Source organism: Chinchilla lanigera, unplaced genomic scaffold, assembly GCF_000276665.1.
Source record: "Chinchilla lanigera isolate Chin_1 unplaced genomic scaffold, ChiLan1.0 scaffold00067, whole genome shotgun sequence".
NCBI classification, from domain to species: Eukaryota; Metazoa; Chordata; class Mammalia; order Rodentia; family Chinchillidae; genus Chinchilla; species Chinchilla lanigera.
In genome coordinates this window covers 6513010-6534388 of record NW_004955468.1, presented here as the reverse complement: position 1 = coordinate 6534388, position 21379 = coordinate 6513010, and the positions used below count along the sequence as shown (strand labels likewise).

Genomic DNA, 21379 nt, shown 5'->3' with positions numbered 1-21379 from the left:
CTCTCAATCAACTCAATCTCCAGACGAGAAATGCAGGTCACCTGCCACAGCTTAAAAGGAGCACCTTGTACTGGTGACTCCTGGGAACTAGGGTTGGCTTCCCAAGGCTGGTGCTCACTGGCCCAGCAGGGGGATTCCTCAGGGCACCACCATGGCCTTTTCCAGCTGGGTAGGCAACCTCCGTGAGTCCCCCAGGGACTAAAATCCATGCCCCGTCCCACCTCCTCCATCTATGCCAGGCTCCTTGGTTTTCCTTACACATAGTCTGTGGTGTAAAGTCACGGCAGTATTCAAAAGGTTAAAGCAGAGTGAACTGTTAATTTTAATGCTTTCTCTAAGCTTCAGTTTTAATAAGCGAAAATGATGTTCTTATTTGCAGTAAAGTGGTGTTATAAAATTCTGTCTGTCAAGCTCATTTTAAAACCATGGAAATAAATGATCTGACAAAATCAGGCTATTAGACAAGTGAGGAAGAGTGATTTCCATAAAAGTAGAGGAGCTGTTCCTTAATTTCACACTTGGTAGTCTTTTGGGTCGACTAAATTTTTAAATAAGTGATAAAATTATATTAGCGCAATTGCATTTTTATAGATTTTTTTGGTCATTGTACTCTTTTTCAATCCCTTTATTTTAACTCAAACTGTTCTGCTGAAAGGTTACTCTCAACTTATGTTACCTCGTAACAGTGTCTGCCCATGACAAGGCCTGAGGCTCACAAATCCTCAGACCACCCTGGCAGAGTCCAGGCAAAGCACATCTCGGAAACGATCATGCCTTGCCAGACACACGGGCTGGGGTCTGTGATCCCTGGACCCAGAGAAGGAGGTAGCCCTGTGAGGGGATCCCTTGGGACCTGAAGCTCACCTGCTCCTAGAGTCTGAGCTCACTGGGTGTTTGCTTAGAATAAGAAAGAGAACCAGGAGGCAGTGTTCTCTAAAACATTCATTCCTCTGCTCGGGAAGTTGGCTGTGGACAGCACCAACTCTCCTGATGGTCTCTTGGGCCACAGCAGCAGGAGAGTTGAACAAATTCAGAAGGAGGGGAGGAGAGCTCCTGTGTGATACTTTATGGGCCTTCATATACCAAGGACTGGGCCATGTATTCTGTTCCAGGTCTTGGGAGACTCCTAGGAGAACCTCAGAATCCCAGGTCTAATGTGGGGCTGAGGGGACAGACATCACTGGCCCAGGAGGGTGAGGAGTCAGGGACTCCTCTGATGACTCTTTTGATCATTAGAACAGCTCCTGTGGTATGGTTCTTTAGCATGCTCTGCTGGCCTACCCTGTTTTTACTTCCCAGCTGAACTGCTCAGAGGACTGACAGGTGCCGCCTGTAGCCACATCCTCTGCCTCTGAATTTGCTCATGTAGCGCTCAGGGCTCTGGGTCTCTTTACTGCTGTGCTTTGAGTTAATTCTGGAGCCAGCCAGCAACTCCTCCTCCTCTCCCCGGCCTGGATTCCTGTCTTGCTCTTACAGTCACTGTCACTCACTACTAGCCTATGAGATGTCTGGTCATCTCTCTTTTTTTTTGGTTCTGGGAATCAAACTCAGCATCTTGCGTTTGCCAGGCAGGCGCTGTACTACTGAGCTATATCCCAAGCCCTGATTATCTCTCGTCCCGGCCTCCCTGCCTAGGTATAGACAGGTGATGTTATAGAAAGTTTTGCCCAGTGGCTGCCCTCCTTTTCCATGGCCATCTCTGAGTTCAGGATGTGGGGCCTGGGACTACCCAGGAAGCTCAGTGCTCAGCATCCACCTAGCCTTGGAATCCACCTTCTTTTACTGTGGTCCATTGAGGGAGTATGGTTCTTCAGGCTTTTTCCAGGCAGAAGTTCTTAAAAACCTGTGTGTATTTCCAGAGGGCCCTTCTCCAGGATGATGAGATTCGGTAGAAGGGAAAGAACAAATGTTTGTAGAACATCTCCTATGCCAGGCACAGTACCAGACTACAAGGAGGCAAGGCCTGACTGATGCAATGTGGTGGTGTGGTGCTCACGTGGGAAGCAGAGCTGTTAGACTACAAAGAATGTCCAGTTTCCGTTAGGGATTGGCCTCTTGTCACTGATACCTAGGATCTAAGACAGGAGAGACTGGCCCGCTTAGCACTTACTCTGCAGACACTGAAGTTGAGCACAGAGATTCTGAGGAATCAGCTCAACTCACTTGCTTTTCACCAGCAAGCCAAACTTTTCTCCGTACTTCCTGGGTGCCAAACAGTGTGCTGGCTCCAGTAAGAGGAGGCTTATCTTGGATGCAGGCAAAGAGGACAGGACACCTGATTTCCTCTGGAGGGCATTTCAGGTTGACTCTTGGCCCAGAGGAAAGAGAAGCGACATGGCAACTTCTATCTGCTCTCTACCTCAGTCTGCTGGCTAGTGCAGGGTGTGCACAGGATGGCCAGCACTCTCCTAGTACAGCGCCTGGTACGATACGGACAAAAGGTGTATGGATATTAAGAAGCTGATGCTTGCTGTCAATCTCCTCCACTATTAGGACATCTGTGCTCTTAGGAGGTTTTCTGTGGCCAGAGCTGCGAGCCCCCCACCAGGCCCTGTACATCCCTCTAACCTTTGAGGGAGCATCTTTGGAGCTCAGAAATCAAAACTGCATTTTCTATAGTCTCCAGGAGGAAACGACTGTGCTGAGGGGAATGTTAAATTCTCAAGCATTTCCTGGAAAAGAGAAGGAAGTGCTGAGAGGAAAAGTCTGAGGGGTGGCCTGGGAGGGCCAGAGCTGTCTCTCCCAAGGAAGGAATAAAGAAGAAGTCCAAATTAGTCATGTTGTATTACTTCTTTTTATGGCAATGCTCTGAAAGTCTGCAAATGTCAGCATGTTAATTTACTGTCACTCAGTGATATTATTTCATCCTTTCAAAAATGTGTTTCTTGCATTTTCAGTAGCATCCTCCAAGTGTTCTCCATCTCAAAGTTTCTATAGATAGTGCGACTACTTTCACTCTGACCGTTGCCAAAATGTAGAAATCCATCGTTGACTGCAGCCACATATACGTTACAAGTGGAGTTAGGGACTCGGATTTCCTGCTTATAAAAACTGGGGGAGAGGTCTGAATTTTCTCTCCATTCTCCTTCTCTCACCTCTTGTCCTCCTAAAGTGCTCTGTGCTTTCTCTCTCAAGGAACGTGCAGAGATAAATTTAATAGAGAAATTTTAACAGATCAGTCATGGCTGAGTTTGTATACGAAGCCGCAGCCCTCCCTGTCTCCCAAGCCAGCCCACCCCCAGCTCCTTGCTTCTCCTATGGTGGCAAACTTATTTCAAAAATTCTGATGAAACACTTTGTAAATTTTGTTATTCTGTGATGATAATAAATCATTATAGCCTTAAACACTTCTCTAGCTTGGAGCCTCAGTCACAAATTATCTTGTCATTCTGACCAAAACATTCTCCAAAAAAGCTTGACAAGTGCTAAAACCCAGAACATGAAACCATGTGTTGTTGTGAAAGCAAGATTCAGAAATGTCAATTAATTAGATTAAGAGGCTACTTTTAGCTTTACTCGTGTTGCCAAATAACCCTTAAAATATGCATAGCAGTGGAAATCTACCTCCGCGGTACAGTACTTCTGTGCCTAAAGGAGACAATGGATCGGACTAATGGACGAAATTATTGTATCTGTCAGTCAGCTTGGGAGAATGATCTAGAAGCAAATGTCTTGCTTCTTTTTCCACAATGTAGCTTTATGAGCTGGGTAAATTCTGCCATTTATGAATTCAAGTAGTTCTCCCCCACCGCTCCACCCCTTAGAAATCATGTACAGATCAAGAAGGCAGAGTCGAGCCTTTTTCGTATGTCTTTACTAGTCAGATAGGTTTTTAATGTCTTTCTGTGCCTTTTTTATTTTTTGAAATTTCATTTGCATTCTGAAGTTCACTTTGTAAAAAAAAAATACCATGGAGAAATTATTGAAATGTTTTTTATTCCTGTTTCTTGAAAATCTTATCTTTAAATAATCTATATCCTCGATTTTATTTATGCCATAAACTGTTCCTATATTTTAATGGTCTGCTTGCTTTAAAAGGGGTTGTTGGTTTTAATAGCTCAGTTACTATCTTTGTAAACTAAACTCCTTCTGACGAAATTCAAGCAGATCATCTCTGCCTGTGTGTGGAAGGCGCATTCCAACCCCCGAAAAGGAAATTTAAGCCAAATAAATGTTCTGCCCAAATTAAAATACATAAAATGAATAGTTAACTCGGACAAGAGCTGATGGACGGAGCAGTTGGGCTGCGGACATGTGGGTGTTGGGAGTGCTGCCTGCCAGGCAGGGCCTCCAGTGAAAAAAATCCAAATGAAATTAATTTCCTGTAACCCCCTTTGTCCATTCCTCAGGACTAATTGATTGCAGTGCTGGCATGGATGTCTTGGACGAGCAGCAATGGACAGCACGGGTGGCACTGGGAAGGGTGGCGTGAGGCTATTTCCTCCTAAGATCTGAAGAGAGATGACTCAGAATAGCAGCCTCGGTGCTCCAGCCATTGCTCAGGGGTCCCCTGTCAGTTCTCTGGGGGCACAGCGACTGGAAACTCATCTCCGCATATTCATTGCAGTTGTACCCACTTCATTCTATTGTAATCCATGCGGATTCTGACACTAACTTTATGACAAGTCATTGTCTTGGAGGAAGGGTATATCTGTGTTCACACAAAGAATTGGGGGGTGGGCAGGGAGTGTGCACAAGTATGAGAGATGTCTGAAGCTTAGCAAAGTTCCATGGGGCTGTTGTGGAAGACCTTTCCTTCTTGGCATCCATAACCTTGTCATCTGCTGCCCACCACTATCCTCTGACAACAGAGAACATGAAGAATTAAGAAAGGCACAAAGGAAAGCTGCCTTCCCCAAGCACACTTTCCCTGGCTTGGGTGCTCTGTGTTGCTGTCAGGGAAGATAGATCCTAGGTCAAGTGTGAGACTTCCTGTAGGCAGGACTTCCTGTGTGGACCCACTTCCTGCATGATGTCATCTTGTGGGGCAAAGAGAGAGGTGTAAGTGGGCCCTACAGCCAGCTGCCATGTTTCTGCGCACCATAGCTCCTGTGGGTCCCCCCTCGTTGTATTCCTTAGCCCCTCTTAGCCAATCTCTGTGTTTCCAGCCAGCAATGAGGCAATTAATGAGCTGTACAGAAGCCCTAAGTTATCTCTGGAACTAGATGGGTAATAAGCACATAAATAAGTAAATAATTAAATAACTAAATAAAATAAAATGGATGAGTGAGGCACGCAGAGCTCTAGGCTCCCTGGAATGAACAGCGGATGGTTTGAAGGAATATCTGAGGAGGAGGAGGAGGAGGAAGAGAAGGAGGAGGAGGAAGAAGTCTGAGCTCCAGCTTAGGTGCTATCATTGACATGAAGTGTCACCTTGGGCAAGTCACCCTCTCCTGTCAGGTCAAAGAGCACAGGAATAAATGCCTCCAGGAGAGCAGGGGTGAGATGTGAATGCAGACAGTCTAATGCTGCTGCATGACTGCACCATCCACACTTTTATCCTCCATCATCACCATTACGTGCACAAAGATTACTATCCTATAGTGGGAGCATATTCCGCTTAGGCACAGGACAGCAGCACTCAGCTGGTGGCAGGAGTTGGTGGATCTTCATCTGCCTTATCCTCAGCTGAGGCTGCTCAGAGACCTCCACACAATTCTACAGAGGTTTCCAGGGCTCAGGGTCCCAGTGGCTCATCATGGCACCTTGCTTCTTAAAGTATCAGAAATTGGCTTCCTTGCCTTTCCTGTCATACTCTTCTCTCCTACCTATGCTTTCAGGATCACATGTCATATGACCTGTCTGCTTTCAAATCCGCACATCAGCATCCGCTTCTGGAGAAGCCCAGCAGGAAATAAGGTGGGCTGGGGAGCAGAAGGAACAAAGGCCAATCAGAGAGCAGATGCCCCATCTGAAATGGGCAGCTGCTGCTGCTCTGGCTACCTGCTGTCACATAGGAATGTCGCATCTAGACATGCCAGAAATCTGACTGTAGTAGGAAATCTCCCAATTTTCAAACTTTGGCAATGAATTAAAGTGTTTTTCTGTTTTTGTAAAAAAAAAAAAAAATACTATATGGCTCAAACCAAATAATCTGCAGGTCATATTCAGTCCATAAGCCACACATTTTGCAATTCCCTGATCAATTCAGGTGCCTCAGAGACTGAGAAAAGATGAAGGTTCGTCTTTCTAGTAAATTCTACTCTTCAGCCATATCAGGGTCTAGGAAGTGACAACTTAAAGAGGAACAGTCTTGGGACACAGAAGGTCACTCTGTCCCTAGGGTGCTGGTCCCCAGCTGTGACTTCTAAAGAGAGTATCAGGAGTTTCCCAAGGTAAACACTGCCCAATCCAAGACACATCTGGACCATGAGGAGGAGACCGCACCCAACCTATCAGGAGAACCTGTTTGGGGGTCCTGCAGCAATTCTGTAATTTGTTTAGGTGTCTCCTCACTGAATCCTACAAAATTGAGGTCTTTTCGTCAGGCTCACTATTTCCTGAGGAATCAGAGAGGTTCACACGGGGACTCATCCCTCCATTGGCAAAGAGAGGCTATGCATTACTCAGAATGCAGAGAGGAACGTCTACTCAGTGCAAATGGAACACTCTGCATCCAGTGCTATAACGCTAAGTGTACACCTTGAACCTGACCTTAGAGAGAAGGAGGCCTGTTACATTGGACCTAAAAGCAGGGCAGGCTGAGCTTGTGATCAGAATCACAGTGGTTGGTCCAGGAATGAGGGCTGGACCAACTTTTGGCCAAGAGGAACCGTATCGAGGGGTCTAAGTCTCACCAGTGTGAATGGAAGCTCTTTTCCCCCACGATGTTGCAAGGCATAAAAGGGCTGATCAAACCTCCAGAAGAAGGAGGGCAGGGACTGAGAAGAACAGAAGAACAGCACCACCTGTGCCTGAAGCCCCCCAGTCTCTGACTTCAGTTACATAAAACAAATTACACTGGGTTTTTTTTGGTGCACTTAAGATCCTGAGCCTGTCGTTGCTCACAGCACCTCTCCAGCCCCTACTAGTCTACCACACCCAGAAATAACCCAGTGTCCTACAGGTTATGAATTCTAGAAGGCAGTAGAGAGAAGTATTTATTAACTGAGTTCTACACAAAGGAACTTCAAGCAGCCCACAGTCCTCTATCCATAAGCAAATGTACGTATGTGCCCACATGGATGCTTTCCTGAAAAGAAAATCTATTTCTTAAAAAAACTTACAATCCCTAAAAGGTCAAGAAGCTGTGGCACAAAGTCCTAGAGAAGCATCCAGGTGAGAAACACTGACATAGAATAAAAGGCATCAGTCACTATGATGGCCGTGGCAATATCTTCAAGGTTCAGCTCCAGCCTGTCCTGCCCAAAGAACACCTCCTACCCAAGCCACTTCAAGATACAAGGTTTCAGTTTCATAATTTCTTCTTCATTTTCCATCTAATCACTGTATTAATGGCAGGCCATCATTTATTCAGCCCTATAGCATGTTTTATATACACATGTCTTCTCTCTGGAGCTAGACCCTAAATTCATTCAGTGCCATCACAGGTCTGTGTGCTGGCCAGGGAAGGGCTGCTTGCAGCTCTCAGGACAGGAGAGCATCCATACATCCTAGGAGGTGGAAAGGGTCCAAGGAGACCTGCTAGTGCCCCCCCCATATTTCAGATACCCAGAAGTTCCTCAGATTTCTCATTGCAAAGCTATAGGCCCACACTCTAGGAAAGGCATCCACTGTAGACCCTACAGTTTCCACTTTCCTGGGAGTCTGGAAGGCCCGCCTTCCCAGGCCTCTTTTCTCTCACTTTGTCCCAAGAACCTTCATCAGATCTAAACCTAAGACATCCTCTCCTTTCCAACATTTTCTCCTCCTGTCCCACCTTCAACCTACAACTCCCAGCCCCAACTCTTGACTGGTAGAAAAAGAACTTTCTGCTAGATACCTCTAGTTCCCTTAGAGGAGTAGGTCCATCTCTTCTCCAGTCTTCAAAAGTTCATTTTGTTTTCTTGGAGGAGAGTCATGAATGTGTGAAGATCCAGTGGGATTTAGAGAGCACAGAAAATAACCAGGATCACTGGAGCATATTCTACTTTCTCATCATTTTTTTCCCAAATAGTGTGCTGAATTTGATCTTGATATCAGCAGTATTCAGAAAAGCTGTGCTATGGTGGCAGGATCCACACACAAGTTCAATGGGCAGAGCTTGAGAAGCATAGGAGGAAGGAGGGCAGTGAGGGCTCTTTTGATGTGCTCTCCTGCACCCAGACCCACCCACTCCCTCAGACCTGGGCTCATTCACTGATATACCACCACCAGGAGAATCTGGGGTATCAAGATCACCTAATGAAGCTAGAGCCCCATGAAGCCCTTATTCTCTTATGGAAGCAGAGGGGCCCCAAATGGAACCTCTCCCAGAATGAGAGCCCCCTTGAAGTTAGGGGATTGAAGCATTAAGCAGATCCCAAGACTTGTGCTGAGGCTCTGTGTTTCCAATACGTCTGGAAACAAGGCTGGCTGACCTCTCCAATGGACACAGCAGGGCCCAGTCCAGACCACTGCTCCTCCCTGGGCCTCATTTATAAATGAGCCCCATAGGAATCTCAGCCTGCCTCCCTCCCAGGATGGCTTGGAGAACACAAAGACAAACTGGGTAAGTGACTGGCCTGAGAGAGCCAAGCAGTTTACACAAGTTCAGGAGATGATGACACAACTCTTTGGGTTGAAAACAGTGATGGTTCATCATGAGATGTCAACTTGACTGGATTAAGAAATGCCAAGTGGATTAGTAAAAGCACACTTCTGAGTCTGTGAGGTGTTTCTAGACATGACTGGCATGCAGGCCAACAAATGGAAAGGGAGGATCCACCCTGGTTGTGGGTGGTACCAACCAATAGGCTTGTAGCCTTGGTGGAATTTTTTAAAAAGGGAAGAAGAAGGAAGTTGGTATGTTTTTCAAGAGCTCCAATCTGCTTGAGCAGATACACCTTTTGTTGCTATCATCTGTAGAGATCAGTCCCCAATTTCTTCAGCCTTCCAACATAAACTCATACCAGCAACTCTGAAGGGAGTTTATGTGCCTTTGACCTTGGACTGGTGCTGTATCCTTGATCTCTCTTGCTATGCAGCTTCCATCTTCTTGGGCTGATCTGCTACAGGCTCCCCAGCATATAGATGACCATTACGGACTCTCCTGCCTCTGCACCTATAAGCCTACATAATAAATCCCCTAGTATAACTATTCATATATTTTCTATTGAATCTATTTTTCTAGAGAACTCTAACCAATACAAGAACAATGTGAGAAAAGGTCTTTACTTTCTTGGATGTGCAAACTATCTGCATCTCTTTTTGTTTTCTTTGCTGGGAGTTTGGGCCATAGTCTTTGCTACAGAGATGGGGTCGGAATCTCACCACTGCCACCCTCAGCAATCCGGTCCACACGCCACTGAACCACAGAGAGGGGAGCATTGCAAAACCCCAGTTTGACAGGCACTCTCTAGGCTGAGGTGGGCTGAGCTGAGAGAAGAGCCTGCCTATGCCACCTCCAGAAATCTCAGCTATGCTGAGCAGTCCACATTTCCCAGCAGGTCTAGGTACTGCAGGAAACAACCCTTTCTGCCTCCCCAGCCACATCTACTGCTTTCTGAGGGCTGTCACAGCAGCCCTTCAAACCCATTTGACTGGGTTGGAGCGCATCACACTGTCACCAACTCAGTTTTCATTAGGCGGCTGCTTCTCAGTTAGCCTAGCCAAGCAGAAGAACTCAAACACATGCACAAATTAAATCGACATCCAAACTCCACCAATATACAAAGCAATTTAAATGATATTCATTAGAGCGATGACAAGTCCTGATGAGGCTTTCAGGAGCCCAGTCCTTCAGCTTTTGCCGACTCGGTTTCATGGTCACTGAGGCGGAACATCGGCGACTGTACCTCCATTTTTTTTTTTTTTTTTTTTAAATCTAAGAAAATGACTCCTTCCTGACACACCTATCTCATTTTCTCCTTTCCTCCCAGTTCTCTCTTGGCCCAAGTTTACCCAGCCCTGGCTTCTGGACACAGGTACAGACATGCATCGGAGAATCACATAAAGGAAAAATCAGCCACTCTGACTTCTTTTTTCCATAAATGCTCCAATTAAAACAGATTTCAGTTTCTCGTAATTTCATTTCACTTGGCCTGGGAGATCTCTAACTCACAATTATGATGGTCATAAATGTGTCCCTGGAATCCTGCTGTGGGGAAAAAAATGGAAGTGAAATGCTGAAATGTAATAATTTTAAAACCTAACCCCCCCAAATTTTTAAAAAGCCCCATTTATACATTTTTCTTTTTAAAAGAGACCAGGTGGGCCATCCTGCAGCTGCCTGGGGATGACGAGGAGGGAATGGAGGGCTGCTGGGTCTGAAGAGGTGATGTGTGGGGACTCCAAGAACCTGTGTGTGGAGACCGAGAGCCATGCCAACCAGAAAGCCAAACCCAAACCAAGCCGGAGTCCCCAAGTCCTTGGGCAAAGAGAGCAGCCCAGGGATTGCCTGATTCATCACTGACTGGGGGCAGGACAAGGTCATGGCCACATCCATCAGATCTTTGGGCTTTGGAGTTTTCAGCCTAGATAACATCCACAGCAGGGGGAATGATCAGCCACCGCATACACTCATGCCTACACTACTGTTTATAATTTTATGCTCAAGGTTAATTATCTGTCCTTGGCTTTGATCAGAGACATTAGCATGTGAGATCATTGTCTGTACCCATATTGGCAAAGTAGGGATTCTTAGATATATCCATGGGCTGGAAACACACTTCTGTAATGAAGGCATGAGCTGTTACTTTGGAAATTGCCTTGTAAATAATGGTATAGATAGCACTGCTCCATCAAACTTTCTATGGTGACAAGAATGTGCTGCAACTGTGCCATCCAGTAAAGTAGCTAGGGGCCACAGGTGACCATGCAGCTCTTGACATGTGGTCAGTAGAACTGAAGATCTAGCCTTTTGACTGTATTTAACTCATTTACATTTGAATAGCCACATGTGGCTAGTGTCTGTTCACCAGACAACGCAGCCGAGGTGGTAAATAACAGTGGATCCTAATTCCTGACTTAGCTAATTGTGGATGTTAATCTCTGGAAAGGGGTCACCTTGCTTATCATCATTATCATCAAGAATGATTTATTAAGAATATATTAGTCCATGACATTATACAAAGGTGGTGGAAAAGCAGTTCCACTGATCTTCTATCATTAGAATTTAATTTTGAAAACACCTGGCTCCTTGGGCCAGAGGTGGGGCACTGACACTCACACACAGAACCTCCCAAAGCTGTTAACTTTGATTGAAGTCTCTCCTGACTCCCAATATCCAGGGCAGAACTATAACTGGACTGAGTTTGCAGTCAGCTATCTGGGACCGTCCCAGCCATCATGGGCTGTCAGGCAGCTAACCAACAATTTGGCATATCTATTGTCTTGGCAAGGCAGGGAATATGGTCTCAAGTCCTAAAGTCCTTGGAACTAACAAAGCCCACCCGTTCCAGGGTTTGCCTGCATGAAAATCCTCCTAGAGGGGGCGACTCTCATCAACTTCTGGGGGATAGAAAAAGGGCACCTGAATCGAACAGCATTTCGCCCTGCCTGTGTCTGATCGCTGCTCTGTGCTGACACTGGAAATCCGGTCCTCACTGGGACAGGGCTGCCACACCACAAGCGGGAAAATGGGACTCTGCCAGAGAGGAGCTTTTCTTCCCCATGGCTTTATGCTAAGTGACAGAGTGAAAAGCTTACTCAAAGGAATGAGATTGTTTCTGGAGCTACCGATAGTGTGTTTTGTGAAGGCCAGCACACCCAGGAATTGCATGGAAGCCCAAGTACCTTTTCTGTCTTTTCTGAGGTCAGCTGTAGGCTGGAAGGCATCGACTGGCAGGGGATCCCAGGGGTCCCTGTATTTTCAGGTTTCCTTTGCCAGAGATTACACGTGCTTACTAATAAATCCCTAAGGAAAAAGAAGGTTAGTGTTTCTATTACCAAAAGAATAACTATCTGGCAGAATAAAAATGGTAATTTCTCCATTAGCTAAAAGGATAATAGCTATTTTTTTGAAAGTTAAAGTATTTATATTGTTAAAGAGTAGTGTTGGGGTTTGGCTGTTTTCATTTTTATGGCTGCTTCCTATAATACAAAGTGTATTATTTTCGCGCTAAATAGTCAACAGAATAAAATGCCATTGTAATTTACTGATGTTAAAAAGAACTGCGCAGATGAATCTGGAACAAAAAGTATCTTTCTTTTCAATTTTTTTATTAGATGATTTAGAAATTTCTGGAGACAATAGTTGCACATTGGACTTGATCCACGCAGCCTTCCTTCTCCTCAGGTATCGTCCCTCTACCATTCTGTGCTCCTGCCTTCACAGTTCTGTTCTCTCAAGGAGCTGGGCAGATTAGAGGGCTATTTATTTATTTTTGCTCCTTCTGTGTTTTGTTACCACATTGTGGAACATGGGCTGTCAGGGGCCAGAGGCAGTGAAGTCCACCTAGCTGCAGTGGTGAGAATTTGGCAGGAGGAAGCCTCCTGGGACTCAGAAGCTGTGGCCCTGACCTCTGCCACCGCCTCCCTCCGAGGAGAGGGCACCTTAATAAGCGCTCTTCTATATTTATATACATATTCCTTACAGAATGAAAATAGAATGGAGATACCAGGGAGACTGGGCCCTCATCATAACTAACTCTCTGTAGCTTACATGTACGATTTTGGTTAATTATAGAATTCTTACTGCCTAAAATTTAAAGATACATCCCTGATATATATATATATATATATATATATATATATATATATTGCTAAATGTTGACGGCAGCGAATAGCTAAGATGTGGCATATTGATTTCTTGTTGTGAAGTGAGCTGTTCAAGCTCCATTTAAGATTTTCATCTTGCATGTAGCCCTGAGCACATCATAGCACCATAAATTAGTTAAATTGCACATTTATCACAAATGTTATTTTAAGATACTGCGTAAATGTGATGGCTGGAAGATATACAGTAGGACTGCAACAAGAGCCGGCTGGGGCGGGGTGAGGTCAGGGTCACCTACACCTGTGATTAACCCCCCCATTCCCTTCCTCCCTGAATCCACTTGAAGACCTGATGTGGACAACCACAGCCTTCTTCCACTCGCTTCTGTTCACACCAGCCATAGGGTGTGGACCCAGCTACAATGGGTTTAGAATTTAAGTTTTCCCTTTTTATCTCAGAGAATCCAGGGCCTTGTTGGCTTATGAGTGGAAGACTTTTCCCAGGTGTGGCCCACTGTTAACCAAATAAGGGTTTGGTGACTTTGGGCAGAAATGGCCTTGCATTTCCAAGTGGGGTGAGCTTCAAGCAGCCAACGCCACACTGCTTGCTAAGGGGAGTGTCACTGTCCCAAATGAAGTTTATATTCAAGGCTGGTACCCTGGACTGTTCAGTTACTATACTTTTTTGGAGGTCGAATTAATTCTTGGGGCCCACTAATACAAGCAATCCCTTCCTGGGTATCAAATGAGCCTTATCCCTGCTACTCACCTTGGCTATTGGTCCTCACTTCTATCTACCCCAAGCTGAAAAGCCCTAAAGATAATCCTGAGAGTGGACTCAGGAGGAGATGGGCAGAGGGTTGGGTACTTCTCCCCAAGTGTAAAAAGGGGGGTTCCACCACCCCTTGTACAAATCCCATCTCCCTTCAAGCCACATGGGCCCTGGTGGTGACGGAAGTGTTGTCAGTTTAATCTGTTAGATGCAGGACTTTGGATTCTAATAAACCGATGCTATATTTAACCTGTGAAAAATTTAAGAGTGGAAATCTGGGCTCCAGGATGTGAAGATGCTGAAGGCACAGGAGGGAGGGTGTCTCTGTCCCGAGCCAGGTTTGGGGTAGGAGAGCTGATCCCTGAGGGAAACTTGTACATCCATCTCCTACCAGGTAAAGGCCAGCCGGGCAAAAACTGCTCAGAAAGGGACAAGGGAGTTGGGGAACAGGGCAGGCCCTGGACCCAGAGAGGAAAGCCCTCTCCACCGCCTGCCAGCAGAGCCCACGTGTGTGTGCCCACATCACAAGGCAAGAGCAGAGCTGGTACAGCACTATTTGCCAGAAACCCATTTTAAACTTTAGTGAGGTTCTCTCTTAAAACCGGGAGAGAGACTGCCTTGACGAGGGAAAAGTAGACAGAACATTTGGACTGATTTTGACAAAAAGGGGTGGGGACGAGCAGAAAACTCGTGGGCGTGTTGCTGAACATCTCTGAAAGGGCCTAATTTAAATTTTTAATAGAAGAATATTTTTTTTTCCTCAAAGTTGAGGTGTTTTATGTATTACATGGATGTAACACATCGCTCATTTGTATAATTCTAGGTTCGGAGCTACGATTCTGCATAACGGCAAGAGTAGTTTGAATATAGTAATAAAGGTATTTTACAGTTTTACATGATGTTCCCAGCGTTTTGTTGGCATGATTTGCCAGGGCCAATAAAAGCTTGTGATTATCATATAAATGCTTTCCACTCCCCTCCTCCTGCGGACAGATTCAGTCTCCTCCCGCACGCACCCCCTCCCCCACCTTGTGATCTCTCATCGCTTTCGCAGAGGAGCCAGCCAGGGGACCCCAAAGTCCGAATGCCCAGCTCCGCTCCGCTATTTACTGTCTGCAAACCCTAAGCGAAGGGAAGGAACCACTCTCTGCAGACCTTTCTAGCCCTTCAGCTTCCTGCACAGTTCGGGGCCCTGACGTCTCTGCATCCAGAAGGGACCGCAAAGCCCTGGCCCACGCGAGGGTCACCTGGTGGGACGGGAAGCTCTGACACCACGTGTTTGATGTCCCTCTTCCACAGGGCATCTAACCTCATGCGCACGCTTCCTTTCTTTCCAATTTTCATTCTTGGGGAAAATTCCGTGCAAACCGCCACCACCGAGTAAGTGCTCCCTGCTCTCAAACACCAAAGTTCACTAAAACTCCCCTGATTTACGTGCAGCCTCCGACTGCCAGCACCTGGCAGACACAGCAACCAACTCAGTCATAAACAGATCGCACACAATTTAATTTTAATGTGCTCGTTAGTCGTAGCACATTTCAGACATAATTGTGAACGCAACACAAAATTATAGCAAAAAGACAATTTTAATGCTGCCGTAGAAAAAAGGGTTATATGAAGATTCACATAATGGTGTTTCATTGTCAACAACAAAACAGGGCACAGAGTGTGTTACGGTGTCTGTGCTGTTTACATGCCAATATTTTATACATAGGTTCTCATATGGTGTCAGCTGTCAGTTACTTCTGCAAATTAACTGCCAAAAATGGAGAAGAACAGAATCACTTGGAGAGCCGGTAACCACGGGTTACCTTTCATAAGCCTAAAGATAAAGCTGCAGTGTGGGATCTTGGGAGAATAATTAGGAAGAACAAAACAGAAAGTTACCAATTGAAATAAAAAGGCATCCTACAATATGAAATAGCAACCGAGAGGGCTTATAAATAAGTGAAAGAGGTTGTATCACAGAATGCCTCATGACTTTTAAGCAAAGTATTACAGTACAAACATTTTAAAGGCTTTATCAATGTTTAGGAAATACAGTACAAGTTCCGTTTTTTTTGTTCTTTTTTTTTTCCTTTTCAAATAGACTTAACCCTTTGAGCACTGAGTTCTTTTTAAGCATTCTTGGATTTCTAATAAATACCTTTAAAAATCATGTGCAAAATAGTTATGATACCTGCCAGGGATGGATTTCCTGGCCTTGTTTATTCAGACTGCTCAAAACAAATGATAATATGATGCTAATAAATATGTATAATTTAAACATGAACCTCTATCAATATAGATGTACTGTATAGCAAAACAAACAATCATACTTTGCTTTCAGATAATGTTTCTGTATACTTTATAAATGCTATCTGTGGTATCTTCTGTATAATTTACAATGTTTGCATGTAAAAAACAAAACCCATAGACCTTAAAAAAGAAAAAGAAAAAGAAATATACACTATACATAGGCACAGCTTATGCCCAGAGCATAGCAGGTACATAAAACACTGTTGCTATAAATGCAAGAAAAAAGGTCATTTAACCACAATCACATTTTTCATAAGAGTCTGAAATCTATACAATATATACATCTATGTTTCAATGTGAAAATAATATTCTTTTAAATTTCAAGGCGTGTTATACCCCTGCAGACCTGCATAAATGGAGGTTCATATTATTAATCATAACTAAGCTGGTAAGGAGTTTAAAAAACAGAGCTTCATACATTATTATTTTATTTTATTTTTTAACCAAATTAATGCAAAAGTGCTTCAAAGTACTCAGAGGGCTAAAGATGAAAGGGTGAGAAATGCCAGCACACTGGAGTCTCATGGAAAAAGTGTGCCTGATTTCGTTATAAATGCTTAATTAAACTGTCTGTTAATGCATGCAGCTTGAAGCATCAGGAGGGATGCTCACAACTAAATCTCATTTACACAAAGTTCCAAACACTTACCACTGAGTTTTAACCTTCATATTTTACCAGTAACAACAGCTGATTATGCACCTCTATTAAACACTGTACAGTTATACAAAACAGTCCAGCCCAGAGTGATTCTCTGCAGTTAACATAAGAACATGTGCCAAGAATAAGACAGAGGGGCCTTAAGGTGCCTTCCACAGTTTCCCTCAAAGCAAACTGCAGTCCTTCCATCAGAAGCAAACGCTACTGCTTCTCCAACTCGGAGACATACAGCAGGTGGTCTTCTGGCGACTTCCCGTGTGTTTTGCTAAGGTGAAGTTTAACTGCATGCTTGCTTGCAAAGGTCCGATTGCAAAGTTTGCACTGATAGGAGGTCCCCAGGTCCTCCTCTGGGGAAGACGTCACCAATTTTTCTGATGGCGACTTGGTTTGTGCTATTTGATTGTTAATTTGTTCAGTGGACAGTTTGGATAGGTCCCGTAGCCGGAAGCCCAAGTGTGACTCTAGGTGGCTAATGTACGTGGAAGGAGTCCTGATTTGTGACGCACAGTCATTACAAAAGAACACGGGGTGGCCAGTGTCCAAGTTTTTGAGGAACTTTGTTCCACCTGTCCTTCGAAGCTGGTATTTCACATTGGCCAGCCAGTGGCTGATGGTGGTCATAGAGAGGCCGGTGAACCTGGAGATGTGCATGCGTTCCTGGGGGCTCAGGTCTGACATGATGTACTTGCCCTCGGAGGTCTGCCGGAGGCTGGCGGCAAACTGGGCCTGCAGGATGAGCAGGTGCTGGGGATTCCAGTTTGACTGGCGGCCCTTCCTCTTCTGCGCAGGCGTCGACTCCTCGGCCTCCTCCAGCGTGGCCCCGTCAATGTCAGACTTCTCAGAGATGCTGGAAGGAGTGGAGGATTTTGACGTGTGGCTCTCTGTCAAGTTCTTCAGCATATCAGATATATCTGACAAGGCATTCTCGCGTAGCGGCGAGTTTGACATGAATGATACGACGGCAGATGTCTTTGCCGTTGTCACCGTGGATGAGGAGGTTGCCGGGGATGTGGACGTGGGGGACAAAAGCACTGAACCCAAAGAGCAGCCTTTGTCATTCTTCCCTTTTGTCAAGTCTATGGGCTGGTCGTTGTTGACATGGTAGAAATAGCGGTCGAGGTGTTCGGCTTTCTTGGCCTGCAGGGGTGGTGGGGTGGCCACGGCTGCCTTCTCGGCCAGGCTGTTGCTCATCTTGAAGAGCATGCTCATGGGGTCTAGTGCAGGCAGGGAGGGTTTGGCAGCCTTGCCCAGGTGGATATTCATGACGGACTGCAGGGCGCTCAGGGGGTTCACGAAAGGCTGTTCGGGCGGGTGGTCAGTGATGATGGCTGTGCTGCCGCTCAGGGTGCTACCCAGCGCCTTTACCAGCTCTTTGCCGTTCTCCACCGGCTCTGCTGTGGGGCTCCCCTCCTTGCACCCATCTCGCGGGGGGCTGGGGCTGTTCTCCTGGCTTTTGAAGCCCCCATCACTGGATGCCTCCATCTTGATGGGCTCGCTGAGCTCGCTGCTGCATGGGGACGGAGTGGCCCGCTTGGGTGGAGACAGCTTGTCCTCTGGCTCCTTCATTTTCTCCTCCACTTTGGCAACTTTCTCCGTGACTTTTTTCACCAGCTCCTCCATGGCATGAAAGTTTGTCTTGGGCATTGGGGAGGTCTGGCTGCTGGGCGGAGAGACCAGGGTCTGGTTTTTGGTGGGAGACACAATCTCGCTATTGCCAAACATGGGTTTCAGGGGTGTACTTTTCCCCGATGAGCCCAGGGACAACTTCATCATGTTGGGGAGCTGGTAGGCAGCATGGATGCTGGGGTAGCCCCCCCAGCTGGGAGTGCCATTCTGGGCCTTGTTGATGGCAGATGTCACTGTGTTTTCTAGGGATTTGAGGATATCTAGTCCACCTTTGGGACTCTCTTCTAAGTCATTCTCAGTCAAATAATGGTACTTGGAAGAGATGTCATACTTCTCCTCTTCCTCGCTGGGCTTCTCCTTCTCCTTGGGTTTCTCGTCGGTGACCGCTTTCTCCTTGTCAACTTCTTTCTTGACTTCCACATTCAGTTTGGGGGAGACACTTGCAGGTGTATTGGAGGGGGACGTGAAGGTGGTGGCTGCCAGAGGCACCGACTGCACCTTCTCATCCAGCAGTGTGGTGATGGTGGGAGTGACGGGCGTCTCCATGATGGGCTTCCCCTTCTTCATGGCTGAGTTCGTGACCTTGATGAAGTGGCCAGTGACCATCATGTGGGCCGTGAGTTCCTGCAGGGTGTCATGGGAGCTGCCACACTCCATGCACTTCAGGATCTGTGACTTCCGGGCTTCAAAGTGCCATGCGTAGCTGGCCCCGTTCTGGTGGCCATACCGGTTATTTGGCGTGATGTAAGGGTTGGAGTTCTTCTGAAGCGCATCGTTGGCGTCTGAGAGGGTAGCTTTGGGGGTTCCACCTGTGGAATCTGGGGAGCTGGGGAGCTCCAGCTCCAGTGAAGCTTTCTTTCGGGCTGCAGGAATAATTTTGGCTGCGACAGGAGTGACGGGTTCCTTCAGAGGCACTTTTTGGTAGTGTTTCGTTTTGATCATATGGACACTCAAGTCTTGGAGGGACTCAAAGGAGTGGCCACAGTACATGCACTTCAACACCTTTTGAGCATCCTCCTTCCCCTCCATCTCCAGCAAGGAGCGTTTGCGGGGCTTGGACCAGCGCTTGGGGTTGTTGTTGTCGGTCTCGTGGTTGTCGTCACGGTAGTGGCCAGTTTCGTTCATGTGCACAGTCAGCTCCACCAGGGTGTCGTAGGCGGCACTGCAGTCCTTGCAGCGGAACTTGCTGGCTCCGGTGAAGATGGAGCCGTAGAGCTTGCTGCTCTGCCGATAGAGCTGCACGGTGCTGAAGAGGCTGGGCTCGGGCAGCATGCGGCTCTGTGACACCTGCTGCAGGGTCTTGGCCATGGCACTCTGGTGCCAGTCGAAGCTCCCACTGCCACAGCTGCTGCTACTACTGCTGCTACTGCTGCTGCTGCCATTGTTCTTCTCAGAGGAGGGCTGGTGCAGGTTGAGGTTGAGGTTGGACCAGTAGGAGTTGGAAAGGAAGTTATTATACACGGCCTTCATCTGCTCGAGGCTATCGGACACGGTCGTGTCCTCCAGGGGGACGGTGACTTCCTTGGTCTCCTCTTCATTCTTGATGGAGCCACTTTCAAAGTCGGCCATTCGGTCGCTGGTCTCACTGATATGTGACTCACTGTCCATTTCGTGGCTGGAGAACTCAGCAGCCGGGGAGTTCTGGTAGCTGGGGCAGGGTTTGCTGAGCTCCTTCTCTGGGCACATGTACTTGGCTGAAGGCTCTCCATCTGCCGTGTGCTCTTCAGGGTCTATGTCTTCATCTACCAGGGCGGCCGCCTTTAACTCATCAGAAACATAGGCTGTCGTGATAACAGGTGGGAGCGAGGAACAGACAGGATAGAAAGAAGAGAGAAGGAGGAGAAAAAAGGGGGAGAAAAAGCATTAGTAAGTGTTGATCATACCTAGAATATGCTCTTGGCTCTCGGGAAAAGGTAGCAAACTAGGTGGGCGAATGTATTTGTAAAATTAAACAGTTAAATTGTGGTGTTTCTTTGGAGCAAAAAAAAAAAAAAAAGCCTGCTCTTCAAACATAATTTGCCACCTTATTCTTCTCAAGGGGCAACAGCTTGAAATTAAAACTAAATTTGAAATTAATGAAGCACATTCTGGAGGTGGCATTCATTTCTAAAGTAATAAATTACTTGTATCAACCTCAGAGACAGCAGTTCCTGTCTGTCAATTAATATGTCTTATGCTTCTCCTACCCCTAATGCATTTCTTAACAGACAGATTCACAATTTAAATTAAGCATTTTTTACTCATTACATTTTTGAGGCTCAATCTTTAATAAATATAAAGTACAAAAACATCAATAAGATTTTTACGAAGTAAAAAGAAAGTACATCAATTGCTATAAATTAAAAACAAGGTCTCATGGCTTCTTTTCTTCCTCCCTTCTGGAAAAGCAGGTCTCCCAAAAGCTCAGAGTAAGTTTCCTAGAAGGAATAGGTGCTGGTCGAGCGGAGGGTGTCTGACCCATTACCACCCAGCCTTGCCTGTGTTCCCTACATAGGCACTTAGCCATTCTCAGCTACCCCCACGCACACACTATCCATGCAGAATTATGTCAGAAAAAGTTCAAGAAAATTGGTATGCGGTGCTCATTCCTGCTGTATAAATATATACAAGACCTTCCAGTGGACCTTACAAATGTCAAAGTGTTTGCTCTTTAGACTACTTTGTCAATATTTACTCAGCATAAGCTTCATGGGCATCCAACAGGGATCCTGTCTTTCTGGAGGCAATGTAACCAGTGATGTAAACCCAGCACGCACTCCGGAGCGCCTGAAGGGCAGGGCCCAGCAGCTGGGGGTTCTAGGACTCACACACCCAGACACGTGAGCCCAGAGAGCATGCATGTTAATGGGGCAGAGTGATTTTTTTCCATTTTCTTTCATTCAGTGACTCAGGTTATTCCTTAATGAAGCCTGCTTCATACTCTGCATGTACTACATGGAGTGGTCTTGCGAACACTTAGGTGTGACCAGCCTTGTGTGAGCTACAGTTTCAAGCCAAAGGAGAAACAAAAGCAGCTCTTTCTTACCAGCTCCTAAATACCTGTTTGCATCAGAAGGTTAATATGTTGGGTGTCTGGAATGCTACCTTGCTAATTAGAAGGCTGATTTAAAAGAGAGCAAAAGATAAAGAAAAAATGTTCTTGGAAATGGGATGGACACTTTGTTTGTAGAACTCAGTAACTTCAAAATATAAATGTAGTGGTTCCTCAGTTCACCAACTTAATTCGTTCC

The 21379-nt window shown here is 46.1% G+C and overlaps 1 protein-coding gene across 2 annotated transcripts in view; it reads right to left on the bottom strand.

Annotated features, from left to right (window-relative positions):
• Positions 1-21379, bottom strand: part of Tshz3 (teashirt zinc finger homeobox 3) — a 221540-nt gene that overhangs the window by 135318 nt on the left and 64843 nt on the right. The window contains exon 2 of one of the 2 annotated variants that reach the window (XM_005400095.2): positions 15055-19930. The exons of the other annotated variant lie outside the window; for it this stretch is intronic. Coding sequence (XP_005400152.1) covers positions 16725-19930 — 3206 coding nt within the window. The 3' untranslated portion in view covers positions 15055-16724. Of the gene's footprint in view, positions 1-15054; positions 19931-21379 lie in introns of those variants that run through there. 2 annotated transcript variants of the gene reach the window in all.